Source organism: Labeo rohita, chromosome 16 (assembly GCF_022985175.1).
Source record: "Labeo rohita strain BAU-BD-2019 chromosome 16, IGBB_LRoh.1.0, whole genome shotgun sequence".
Lineage (NCBI taxonomy): Eukaryota > Metazoa > Chordata > Actinopteri > Cypriniformes > Cyprinidae > Labeo > Labeo rohita.
In genome coordinates, this window is record NC_066884.1 from 35,875,676 (window position 1) to 35,889,808 (window position 14,133).

Here is a 14,133-nt window from a genome sequence, read left to right on the forward strand (position 1 = left end):
CGCTTTTATCCACAGTGACTTACAATATTTGGCTTGTTATTGCAACATAGGCTTAGCCAGCAATATTGAGGATTTTAGTATTTTGCTTATTCAAGAAGATACACTACAAACTGCATTTGCTTGTCTATTATCAAAGGATAAACTGGTAAAAGTGGGTGTGTTTAGAGCAAGACAAGCAAATTTTGAAAGTAATTATTTTTGGCCAATACATTTTGTAACTTTTTGCATTGTTTTCTACCTCATCTCACACTAAAAAATATATTTTTTTAGAAGTTGTACTGTAAATCAAGTAAATGCACTACTACTTTGTCTTCTTCATTAAAATGTAAAACCGAATTCAATGTATTATTTATCCTTTGTGAAAAATGAAAACTGTTTCAGTTTAAATCTACATCTAATTTTTTTCTCCTGATGCAACACCCCCACTGAAATACTTTAATTCACGCTGTTATCTGACATGGCGTAATCTTCAGTGTGTACGTGCCCTAACACCACAATCAGGACGTTCAAGACCTAAAGACTTCACACAGGACAGTGAGTCACCTAAATGAGTGTTTGATGAGGTCAGGGTGAGACTCTGGTTATGAGACCCAGCAGGAATCCCACTGTTGTCTGAAAGCACAGCATGACCTCCACATCTCCATTTCAGGCAGTGCAGGTCTGTCAGAGGTGTTGTAATGTCAGGCTAAAACTGGCTGTTCAAAATAGCTCGCTACAAAACACTAACACTGCCAGGCAGGCCTGGAGTCAGAGGTGACGAGGGCTGAGAGGTACAAAAAAACGTTGAAAATCACCTAAAATCCTCTTTATTTAGCAGAGCAAAGCTGTTTTCATTTTTATCTCAACATCTTGTAAAACGGAAAAGTTCCTCAGTACACCGTGTCCTTCTTTGTTCCCTTTTCAAAAATCCTTCCACCAGCTGTGTTCCTGATGTGGCTCTTTGGAGTCTTTTTCCCATACAGTATATTCTGGAATCAAAAGTCCAGTAAGGCACATCATGTCATTCGTCCACCAGGAAGTTGATGAGGGCCGTTCTGGGCGAGAGGATGGCCTTCTTAATGACACGCTCAGAGAGCAGACGGGCACCCAGAGGGCTGTTAAGCACCAGTTCCTGAACCTTCTGTGCGTCCTGAGCCACTTCACGAGGTACAGATAAACTCCCACACACCTTATTATTGATCTGAGAAGAAAACAGAGAATACTGACATCTGAAAGCTTAAAAACTAAAGACACTCAACTAAACAAGTGGTTTTATATTTTTTGAGCCAAAAACAGATGGAAGTCTGACTGATATAAAATGATGACAAACTAGACATTTTCTGAAGATAACAAGTAGTGAATGGTGCACAGTTTGTTTCTTCTCCAAATATCAGTCCTTTACTGTAAGTCTAGGAATTTTTTTTTGCCCATTTGATTGTCCGTCAGGCAAAATTTATGTTGTGGGTGATTGAGACACGTTTTCTTACTTGTCTAATTTTCAAAAAGTTCTTCATGGAGAAGATAATCTTAGAATCCACTGCAAGAAATGTTTAGATGGGAACAGATGGGCATGGACAGATGGAAAATGTTGGTGATAAATGTATTTTATATACTGCAAAGTACAGATACACTGAAAAAAAAAGCATAGATAAAAACAAAACTATTTTACCTGTAAGTCCGTATTCTGGTTTATAGATGTTTGTTAGTCAGTTCATTTATTTATTACCTAAATAAATAAATACATACATAAAATCTTAACGACACAAAACTTTTTTTTTTAACAATATCTATTTTTTTAAGAAATGAACACTTTTATTCAGCAAGGATGTATTAAATTAATGAAAAGTTACACTTAAGACATTTATAATGTAATATAACTGTTTTCAATATTTATGATGATGATGATAATAATTATAATAGTTTCTTAAGCAGCAAATGGGGATGATTTCTGAAAGATCATGTGACACTGAAACCCAAAGTAATCACTGATTATAAGTAGTAATCACAAAGTAATCACTGATTATATTTCACAAGAGTTATTTTACATTGTAATATACTATTGCAATGTATTTTACAATTTTGATCAAATAAATTCAGCCTTGATGAGCATTAGAGACTTCAAAAACATAATATCATGCAGACCTATATAGTATATATACTAACACATTATCATTATGTACACACTATTTATGGAAAAGAACATTTTAACAATGTGTAAATATGAATTATAAAGCAATGAGCCTCTGTATTTATAATGGAAATTTGTAGTGCAACAACGGTGAGGAAGAAGATGGAGCAGAGGAAAAACTTGAGTCTTGTGAAATGTGACACTCTGTCACTGCAAGTAAAAATTATAGTTCACTTCCAGAACAAAAATGTACAGATAATGTACTTACCCATTTGTCATCCAAGATGTTCATGCCTTTCTTTCTTCAGTCGTAAAGGAATTGTTTTTTAAGAGTCCATATAGTGGACCTTTTCTGGTGCCTGTGAGTTTGAACTTCCAAAATGCAGTTTAAATGCAGCTTCAGAGGGCTCTAAGGAAGAAGGGTCTTACCTAGCTAAACGATCAGTTATTTTGTAAAAAAAAACAAAAAAAAACAAAAGTACAATTTATATACTTTTTAAACTCAAATGCTCGTCTTGTCTAGCTCTGCGATGTGCAAGCATACTCTGTGCACTCCGGTTCAATACAGTTAGGGTTTGCTGAAAAACTCCCATCTCATTTTCTCCTCCAACTTCAAAATCATTTTTTGTAAAAGGTGTTTGACCACCTTTGCACATTCACTCTGTAAACACTGGATCGATACTATTGCAGCAATGTAGTATGATTTTGAAGTTGGAGGAGAAAATGAGATGGGAGTTTTTCAGCAAACCCTAACTGTATTGACCCGGATTACACAGAGTACACATTGCGCATCACAGAGCTAGACAAGACGAGCATATGAGGTTAAAAACTATATAAATTGTGTTTTTTTTTGTTTTGTTTTTTTAAAGAAAATAACCAATTGTTTTGCTAGCTAAGGCCCTTTAGAGCCCTTTGAAACTGCATTTAAACTCGGTTGGAAGTTCAAATTTGCAGGAACCGTTAAAGCCCACTGTATGGAGAACACTTTTGAAATGTTTCCCTTAAGCATAATTTCTTACGACTGAAGAAAGAAAGACATGAACATCTTGTATGACAAGAGGGTGAGTACATTATCTGTACATTTTTGTTCTGGAAGTGAACTCCTTTAAGTAAGTTCTTCCAGAAATCAATTTGCTTTATTCCTGCCTGATTTAAAACGGACACTACTATTTTCACATTCTCAAAATCTTTGTTCAGAAGTGTAATACTTCAACAATAGTGCTGGAGGACAAAATATTCTTAAAATGGTTTTTCTCCAGATCAACAGTAGTTTTAGTTGTTTAAGCTGACGTACTGTTGCATATCATGGGATGACTAAACAAAAAAGGGTGGATGCCTTGCTGTTGTTAGCTTTGTGTGTGGGTTTGTGTGCAACTAAAGCTGGTCTTCTGGTGCATCTGCTCCTCAGTGCGTCTGCGGTGAAATGAAACGCACCCAGACAGCTGGACTGCATCATGGGAGAAAATCATCCCTGTTATTATGACTCCCAAAGTAGCCCAGCCACCCGCACGAAGCAGGGGATTCCCTAAAATACCACCGGGCTGGTGCCAGCCTGAGGCCTGGCAAAGAGTGGGTGTAGCAAAGCCTTCTGGGTAGAACTTTTTTAACTGAGTATGCAGTAACAGCTCATGCTCATTAAACTCATGATTTTAATTTTTCTTGGTAATAGTCATGGTAGCTACACCTTTATCCAATTTAGCCAGATTATGTGTACTCTATATATATGTGTGTCTGTGTGCTTATTTTTGGGTGGGTGAATACAGAAAAACATTAAAACATGAAAATGTACAGTAACATTTTTTCTTTTTCTTAGTTTGATTTACAGTAGTTGAACTAGTTTGACACCAACTGTGTTCAGGTGAGTTTCGGTATCTGGCAACAGCAGATTGTTCTCCATTGTTCAGCTTAGGTGACAATCCAGAAATCATGAAATGAAAATTCATAAAAACTCAGAATTCAAAGTGGAAACTGCTTCAGTAGCTAACAATACAATACTTTAACAACATAAGCTCAAGAAATTTTTAGTATATATACATAGTAAGAAAAATAGTAAAACTTTTTTTTACATGAACTAATTTTATCTATACTTTACTATCCATTTCCCATCTGTCATCTTTTTTTTTTAATGGATTCTGGGATGGATTGTTCTCTCCATGAAGAATGTGATTCTGCAAGTAATGCTGCCTTGGATTTTGTACAAAACGAGACAGCTTAGAAGGCAGCATAAATATACCAATTTACACCAATGACAGATCCACAAGGGCAAGCAGAGACACACTCTTGCCTCAAAAGACTGTCATGGAAAGATCTTAGCCCCCAGATGGTTCAAGTCTGTAATAATCATTCACTCATCAGGCCAGATTCAGAGGCCAATCCCTTCACACACTCACAAATTACAGACAGCCTGTACTGAAATACAGGCTTTTAAGTTGGAGGTAAACACTTTCCCTTTGCCACTCTCCCAGAGAACACCCTGTGCTGAAAATGCTGCATTCAAACATCCTGATGCCATGAATATACTGTATTGCAAATACACTAGGATACTGAAAGTTGTGTTTGCTAAATCCAGCACCACTAGAACTACTGATCATGCTTAAGGCTAGTAATTCACATCAACTCCTAACACTAAGCATCAAACTTTGAAGTGGAAAAATAAAAAACGAGTAATGATGTACAGTACACAGAACACCCTTGTGGCATTGATTTTAGCAAACAAGCACCGCTCACATAGTCCCGGGGAACAAATTAATGGGATAATTCACCTAAGAATTTTCTGTTAGTTTACTCACACTCAGTCCATACAAGATGTAGGTGATTCATACAATTTAACTCAATGGCTACTGTCAGTTTGAGAGTCAAAAAATGATATACAGGCAACAGAAATTAATACCTATGGCTCCTGACGATATATAGAGGTCTTATGAAACTAATCAATCAGTCAGTAAAAGAAACTGAACATTATTTACAACATTATTACCTGTAATCCAGAGCCTCAGGCAAACGGCCTGGAGAAATACTTGGTTTGTGAACAAATCATTGTATTGAATCGGTTATTTTTAGTCAGACTGAACTGTCTGGAACAGTTCACGGCTCGAGCAGCACAGATCAACACGTTACTCAATCAAAACTCACTTTCAGACGCCAGACAGTCACTCTGACTTGAAATGAGCCAAAATATAAATTTTGAATTACTCATTCAGCACTCCAGTTCACCTCCTGAATCAGACCGAAGACTAGTGAGCTGCTAATATGCATATGAATGAACCCAGCACTTGAATGAAGGGGCCAAATTAAAATTCATGGTTTCATGTGGTTTATGTAAAAAAGCTTGATTAAAACTAGTTCATTCACCTTAAAGGGTTACTTCACCCAAAAATGACAATTAGCTCATTATTTACTCACCTTCAAGGCACCTTAGGTGTATATGATTTGCTTATTTCCAGTGGTGGACTGTAACAAAGTAGTTGTACTTCATTACTGTACTTAAGTACATTTTCAAGTATCTGTACTTTACTGGAGTAGTTTTATTTTGAGTAACTTTCACTTTTACTTCACTACATTCCATAAAACACATCGTTACTCTTTATAATATATAACATGCTCCTAGACGCAGAAGCGGTGTCTGATTCTTGAACAAACTGACTCTTTTTAATGAACCTGTTAAACTGTCTTCGCAATCACACCAAACGATTCACTCACGAATCGGAATGATCCGACTGCAGCTGTTCTCAAGCCGACAACTGATTCAAATGATCCGTTCAGAGCGAGTCTCCAGTGAACTGAATTTACAAGTTAGAACCGGGAGATCTTGTGAGTGAGCGCGCGTGCGACTGATGCTGCAAAAACTAAGTTACTAATGTCGAATTTTAGGATTAATTATTGTAACTGACAATCATATTTAAGTCAAAACTGTCCGTTGTTTGTGAATTAAATCTGCTGTAAAGGGTGATCTGTTGAAGCCCACTGAAATGCTTGAATTCATGAGTGTCTCTGTGTTTTAGGTAAAAAAACAAAACATTTAAATAACACAGATTAAATAAAATAACTCATGTATGTTCATATTCCCCGCTGCTTTAACGTTCAAAGTTTTATTAAAATGCTACGCATTTAGCCCTACGTGACGTCTGTTTTTATATTGTTTATCAACAGTATACATTTTTATATTGTTTGGATCAACTAGCCAAGTAGACAGATATGAATATTAATTCATAACCATACTGAAAATAAGTAAATATTGTTAGCTGATGCTAACTGTCTAGTTAACAAGCTGCTTGGTGCTAAGTTGAAGTAATTTTTAGATATAAAGTCCAAATATTTTTATTCAACCACCTAGATAGATTACATCTGAGGGGAAAAAGTGATGTTCAGAACATGGTAACTACAGTAATTACCAAAGAGGGAAGTGATGCCCTCTGGAGGCATTTGAGCAGGGGTGTTTTTACACCATAGACAAGATTTGAGAGGAAAGAAACATTATGAAAATATAATTATTTTCCTTAAAATGTTCTTCCTAACTTCAGGTCTTATTCTCATATCATATGTAACTTTATGCAAAACAATAAGCTTTAAAACAATTTTACTTTTACTGGAGTAATATTTTATTATACGTATCTGTACTTTTACACAAGTACTTTATTTGTGTACTTCGCCCACCACTGCTTCTTTCAGACGAATCCAATCTGAGTTATATTAAAAAATTCCAAGCTTTATAATAGCCGTGGATGGGTGTTTCTCTTCATCAGTCCAAAACAGGTCCAATAAAGTGCATCCATCCATAATAAAAAGTGCCTCACACGGCTCCAGAGATGGCCATAGAGGCCATATTTAAAATGTAATAATCACTTTAATCTAGTTTGTGCTAACTGCTGTACACGGAAGCCTTTCTGGGCAGATGACGTAGGGATGTATGTGTTGCGCATGCGCTGGTGAGTCTCACGAAAACCAAAGTTTGTTTACAGGAGCAAAAGAAAGAAAAGTTTCCTTACTTTTGCAAAAGAAAACCAGTCTCCTCTTGGCTTATACCAAAATCCTTCAACATTTTTCTTTACAAATCCTCGTTTTGTACTATTAATTCATGACCATTGTTTTGTTTTGCTCTCTCCTCTGTGTTTCCACATTTGTCAATTCTTACCGGCACATGTACGACGCCAACATCATACCTCATCCGCCCAGAGCGACTTCTGTGTGCAACATTTAGCGCAAGCTAGAGAAAAGTGATTATTATGTTTCAAATATGGATATTTTTCTTACAAAAACGCATCGATTCACTACAGGAGGCCTTTATATTATGGATGGATGCACTTTATTCGGCTTGTTTTGAGCTGCTGAAGAGAAACACCCACTGCCATTATAAAACAATTTTTAATATAACTCTGACTGGATTCATCGGAAAGAAGAAAGTCATATACACCTAGGATGAGTAAATAATGGGCTAATTTTCATTTTTGTGTGAACTAACCCTTTAAATGCTTTAGTCATGTAAAAATCCACATTTCATCTCATTATTGGGTGCATTAATAATATACATGATGTCACTGTATGATTTAATGATGATTACAAGATCTCAATATATCGTCAGGAGCCATGGGTAGTAATTATGTGTTGCCTGATATGCATTTTTTGACTCTGTGACGTTAGCTACTGACCTGCATTTTATAAATCATTAAGGACCACAGCTTCAGCAAAAAAAATTCTTCTAATTTTTCTTACTGTCCTACTGAAGGAAAAACATTACCTACTTGGATGGCCTGAGGGTAAGTAAATTAACAGCAAATTTTCATTTCTGGAGAAAATAACAGACTTGTATTTGGAGTGTTTTCAGTATTCTGTGTGTGTGTGTCATACCCGTACGGACAGCTGGAGTGTGTCGGGTGTTTGTAGGTACTCTGAATCCACACTAGGCCACGGCTGCTGAAGGACACTTCCCTTCCCCGACAGCACACTTCCTAGAGGATTCCTCACCTGAGACAAGCCTGAGAGAGGTTTCAAGAAACTGTCACATAGTCTGAGCACCAATAAACTATTATTATTAATCAAATGAACCACATATTAATATTTGTTGAGAAAAGCTCCTAAATGGAGGCAGTTCAAAGACATTACTGTGACAGGAGACCAAAACTTTTTTTTTCCTTTTAAAACCTGACATATAAGTAAAAAAGTCAGAAAAATTGAACAGTTTACTGAACATTAAGACATAATATATGTCTCATCTGGCCAAAAATCATAAAAAAATTAAATTCTGATGGCTTGTAATGTAAATCAATAAAATCTTTACAACAGTATAGCAGATACATAAAATGATACAAAATCATCACTCTGTCTCCCAATAGCATTTCTTAGTACGATGATATTTAAATGATCAAAACATATAATGCAATGCAATCACTGAATTTAAATGAACAAATAAATGTTGCTCAAAAGCCTAATATTTAAGACTCACATCTAACTAAGTGCCCATCTTGAAATATTACTTACAATATAAAAGTTAGGTTTATTTTATACAATTCAGTAAGGATTTCAAGGCCGAAAAGACACATGAAGCACATTCTGAGGGTGGATGTTTGTACATTTATACTAAAATGCCTCAATCAGATGACATATGGCATGTAGCAGATTGCGAACAGCAATTTTGATCGTGTTCATCATTTACAGGTTTTAGAAATATGCTACAGTAGGCTTTATAGGGTTAAAGATCCACTAGTGTCATCAAACTGAACAGCAAAAGCAGTAAATGTTTTGTAACACGGGGCAGAGAATGATCCAGCACATAAACAGGCGTCCGATGGTCACGCGCTGGTCAATACTACAATTTTAGAAACCTGTGTCTAACCTCAACATGGCCTTCAGGAAGGATGTACATTTCCGCTTGTCCTTAGCGTGTGTTTGTGTGTGTGCATAAGTACAGGAGGACGTGGGAGAGGAAGGAATAGTTCACACAATAATTAATTTGACATTATTTACTACCCTCATGTTGTTACATTATTGTTATTTTTTTTCTTTGGAAATCTAAGAGCACACACCCACAAACATACCTTTAACAAGCAATGCTTGGTCCTATAGTTACACATCTTGTGGTCAGCATCAGTCACTGTTATCAGAGCACGTGGATATGTTCACTTTTCCTTGCATAGGACAAACACACAGAGTGTGTGTGTGTGTGTGTGTGTGTGTGTGTATGACAATAGCGGGATGTGATGGAATGGACAATAGGGGCCAAGAGTTTCCTTTTTTCCCCTCACCACTAGTATTTCCACGACTTTTCACCCAGCTTACAATCATTCACTTTCATCCTGAGTCACCTTTTTTTCCTTTTTTAAATCATACTAGCAATGTTGTATTTACACCAGAAAATACCATTTGCATAATTTTCAGTTGAATGCCTTTGAATTCTGGAATACCTTTTGAAGGAGAAGTCCACTTCCAATACAAAGATTCACATATAATGTATTCACCCCTTGTCATCCAGTATGTTCATGTCTTTCTTTCTGCAGTCATAAAGAAATTATGTTTTTTGAGGAAAATACAGTTTAAATGCAGCTTCAAATGATCCCAAATGCGGTTGTAAACGATCCCAGCCGAGAAAGAAGGGTCTTATCTAGCGCAACGATCGGATATTTTCATAAAAATAATACAATTTCTATGCTTTTTAATGCCATTTTGTCTTACTCTACCTGGACTGTTTTTGTTCCGGTTCATGACAGTTAGGGTATGTCGAAAAACTCCCATCTCATGTTCTCCCTCAACTTCAAAATTGTCTTATATCTCTGTTTTACCTTTTTTGTTAAGGGTGTTTGATCTTCTTTGCATGTTCACTTTGCAAAGACTGTGTCGGTACTTCTGCAGCGATGTAGGATGATTTCGAAATTATTTTTGAAGTTGAGGGGGAAAATACGACTGGAGTTTTTAACACACCCTAACTGTCTTGAGTCAGAATACACAGAGTTCAGGGAGAGAAAGACAAGACGAGCATTTGAGATTAAAGAGTATTTAAATTGTATTATTTTAATGAAAATAACCGATCGTTTCGCTAGATAAGACCCTTCTTCCTCGGTTGGGATCGTTTACAATTGCATTTGGAATCGTTTGAAGCCGCATTTAAACTGCATTTTGGAAGTTCAAAATCGGGGCACCACATCAGTCCATTATATGGAGAAAAATCCTGAAATGTTTTCCTCAAAAAACATAATTTCTTTACGGCTGAAGAAAGGAAGACATGAACATCTTGGATGACAAAGGGGGTGAGTACATTACATGTGAATCTTTGTTTTGGAAGTAATTAATAACCAATTCTTACATTGAATTTACAAATCTCCTAAATATGTTATCATACACAAAATATGCATGGGGTATTTTCAGAAATGATTTTTGTGACATTTAGCAAAATACGTCCAATCTTCTGCCAAAAATGTATTCTGTGTATCAGAGAAGAAATTTCATCAGTGTTGGGGGTAACACATTACAAGTAACACAATTTATGTAATCAGATTACTTTCTTCAAGTAATTAGTAAAGTAATACATTACTTTTAAATTTATGAGAAAATATCTGAGTTACCTTTTCAAATAAGTAGTGCTAGTTACTTTCCCCCCCATTTATTCACTCCTGTCCCTGTGTTGAGAGCCTTTACGTTTGCCAAAATAAGCAAGCCTAGCCTAAGTGACAGAAAGTAACACAAAAGTAACACAATGCATTACTTTCCATAAAAAGTAACTAAGTAATATAATTAGTTACTTTTTTAAGGAATAACAGAATATTGTAATGCATTCCTTTTAAAAGTTTTCCAACACTGATATTTATGATTAAATATTTTTAAAATATTAAAATATTTATGTTGTTTGACTGTGTTGAATTTCATTGATTTGCAATTTAGTAAATTTCTCATTACAATTCATCTTCCTGTGAGGCATAGCCAACTACACAATGATACAAATTCAAATAAAAGGAAACCAATTAGTGAATGGCACTACCATCTAAATAAATAAATAAATGCTGTGGTACATGAATACGGTACTCATTCAGTACCAAAAACACTATCAGTGTGTCATGGACAGTCTTGGGGAAAGTTACTTATAATAGTAATGAATTACAATATAACAACATTACTGCATAAAAAAGTAACCAGTTGTGTTGCTTAGTTACTCTCTAGGGTGACAAATGCATTACTTTTGTGTTACTTTTTGTCACCTGGACTGGGCCTGCCTATTATTTTTTTTAACAACAAAAACCCCCAGAGAAGTTATATGTTTGGCAACTATAAAGGCCTTTTCACACCAAAAGTGAAATAATTCAGCCTCAGGCTGAAGGAAGTGTCTCTTTACCTCACCCCCAATTTCAAAACAGGTGTCAGTGAATAAATGAAAAAAAAAGTAACTTCAGTTATTTATTTGAAAAAGTAACTCAATTTAAAAGTAATGCATTACTTTACTAGTTACTTGGAAAAGGTAACCTTCACATTGATTTTCTTTGTAAGGGTTAAACAAATAAAAGGATTAAGTATTCTATCAATACACCGAGCAGGCATTTACCAGGAACATGAACAATAGCTAAAGAGTGGAGAAAACGATAGTACAGGGAACAGTGAGGGGGGTTTTGTTTATGTGTGATACATGCAGCGCTTCCTGCTTGCATATGTTAGGGTGTAACAGACTCTTCCAGGATTAGATAAGCTGCTAAATGTACATGTTTCCCTGAAGGTTAGAATCCACCCATCTGAACTGCTTCATTTAACAGCATAAAAACAACATGAAAGTGCTCCAATATGTAATTCCTTATTAGTTACATATTCATATTCAGTACATCCTATTATTTGTAATGCAAACCTGGCAGGAACGTCCTGACGTGGCATATTTACATAAACGCAAACAAGAAAATTACTTCAAAGAGAAGGCTGTTCAGTGAATGACGACTTCAATTCCAGCTTTTGAATACCTATAGAAGACTTTTATGACACCATTACCTTCATTAAACAGCATTAGGGACATGAGGATGAGTAAATGATGACAAATTTGTCAGTATTGGAAATACTGAGGTGGACGTGTGTGTGTGTCGTACCTGCCCAGAGTTCAGAAGCTAAGTGTGGACACATGGGTGCCGCCATCACACAGAGCGATGCCAAAGCTTCTTCAAACTCCACGCTGTGCAGAACCACTCGAGACGAGGCTTGCTGTGATAAGAGAGCAAAAAAGACAATAAAAAGTTCAGAAGGCTCAATTAATCATTTGGATTTCCAAGCATAATTCTTAATGACTGCTGATGCCTTACTGAGAGTGTGTTGGTCAGGCCCATGAGCCGAGAGATGGCTGCATTAAACAGGAAGTCCTCTGTGAAGTGACCTGTGACCTGTCAACAGAATAACATGGCTTAGCTTCATCTAGCAGAGTATCAGCTATCAGTTTCCTTTAAATATACACTACAGTTCAAAAGAAATTCATGAAAATGAATACTTTTATTCAGTACGGATACATTAAATTGATCAATATTGACAGTAAAGACACTTATAACGACTAAATGCTGTTCTTTTGAACTTTCTGTTCATTAAAGAATTCCTGAGAAAATGTGTTTTTAATAAAAATGTTACAAAAATTCAAATAGATGCTGTTCAAAATTTAAATAAATGCTGTTCAATTAAACTTTATATTTGTCAATGAATCCTAAAAATATACGTATCAGTTTTCACAAAAATATGATGTATAATAATACTTTTATTCAGCAAAGATGCATTAAATTGATAAAAAGCAACCGTGAAAACATTTATAAAGGTACAGAAGTTTTCATAAAAGATTCCAAAACAAAAATCAAGTTTTGTGAAATACAAAGCAGCACAACAGCTTTCAATATTGATAATAATCAGAAATCTTTCCTGAGCAGCAAATCAGCATATTAGAATGATTTCTGAAGGATCGCGTGACACTGAAGACTGGAGTAATGATGCGGAAAATTCAGCTTTGATCACAAAAAATGTATCACATTTTAAAATATATTCAAACAGATACAAGTCTGTTAAACTGTAATAATTTTTAGGTTTTTTTTAATCAAATAAATGCAGGCTTGATGAGCATAAGAAACTTTTTTCAAAATATTAAAACCTTCTGAACTGTAGTTCAGTTTTCTTCAATGTAAAATGTAATATTTATGTAATATTATATGTGCTATTTTTATGTTTTGTAAGCATGCAAGCATGTCAAACTCTATTATGAGTCGAGACTCCAGAGTGTGTCATGTTGCGGCGTGTGTTGCTGTCTATGTAGAGCATTTCAGTTCAGTCACTTTGTGTGTTTCTTAGAAGACAGTTGCCCATGTAGGCAGAAGACAGCAGTGCAGCTCACTAGGTTTCAGAGCTTGAATGTCAGCAGGTGCCTCATTACTGTCTGATATAAATGGTTGAGGTTGAGGTTTGTTCACTGGTATTGTAAACACATGATCTCTGTCTGCAAAAGCTGTTCTTTTGTTGTGGTTTGAGACTAGATCACCAATTTCCTCTGGACAGCCAACATCACGCAGGTTCTGCATCATAACGGAAAGAGCAACAGCTGTCCTCGAGAGGCCCTAACTGAAGGAAGGACACAGCTGATGACAGCGGCTTTTCCCAGCAGAAGATCAAAGATTGTAAGGTTTAGTGGTTCTGGATTGGATCAAATACAGTCCAGGCCCTTTTAGACCAGCGCAAAATCAATCCTGGCCCTAGAGAGGCTATTTATATGGGCTAAATATACACATTCCACATGCAACATCACTTTCCCACTGTATGCTGCCTTTCGTTAAAGACACAGTTCACTTAGAAATGAACATTATGTATTTTATGCACACTTATATTGTTAAACAAATATTGTTAGATATTATTAGTATGTAAAATAACTGTTTTTTATTTTAATATATATTTTAAAATGTAATTTATTCCTGTGATGTAAATCTGTATTTTCAGCATCATTACTCCAGGCTTCAGTGTCACATGATTTTTCAGAAATCATTCTAATATGCTGATTTGCTAACTCAAGAAACATTTATTATTATGATCAATTATTATGAAGT

The 14,133-nt window shown here is 35.6% G+C and overlaps 1 protein-coding gene across 1 annotated transcript in view; it reads right to left on the bottom strand.

The window, feature by feature from the left end:
- Window positions 1–790: 790 nt before the first annotated feature.
- The window catches only part of lars2 (leucyl-tRNA synthetase 2, mitochondrial), a 97,311-nt gene continuing 83,968 nt past the window's right edge, over window positions 791–14,133 (bottom strand). The window contains exons 18-21 of the mRNA XM_051132052.1: window positions 12,367–12,444; window positions 12,157–12,268; window positions 7,952–8,079; window positions 791–1,180 (exon numbers count right to left, since the gene is read on the bottom strand). Coding sequence (XP_050988009.1) covers window positions 1,001–1,180; window positions 7,952–8,079; window positions 12,157–12,268; window positions 12,367–12,444 — 498 coding nt within the window. The 3' untranslated portion in view covers window positions 791–1,000. The remainder of the gene's footprint in view (window positions 1,181–7,951; window positions 8,080–12,156; window positions 12,269–12,366; window positions 12,445–14,133) is intronic.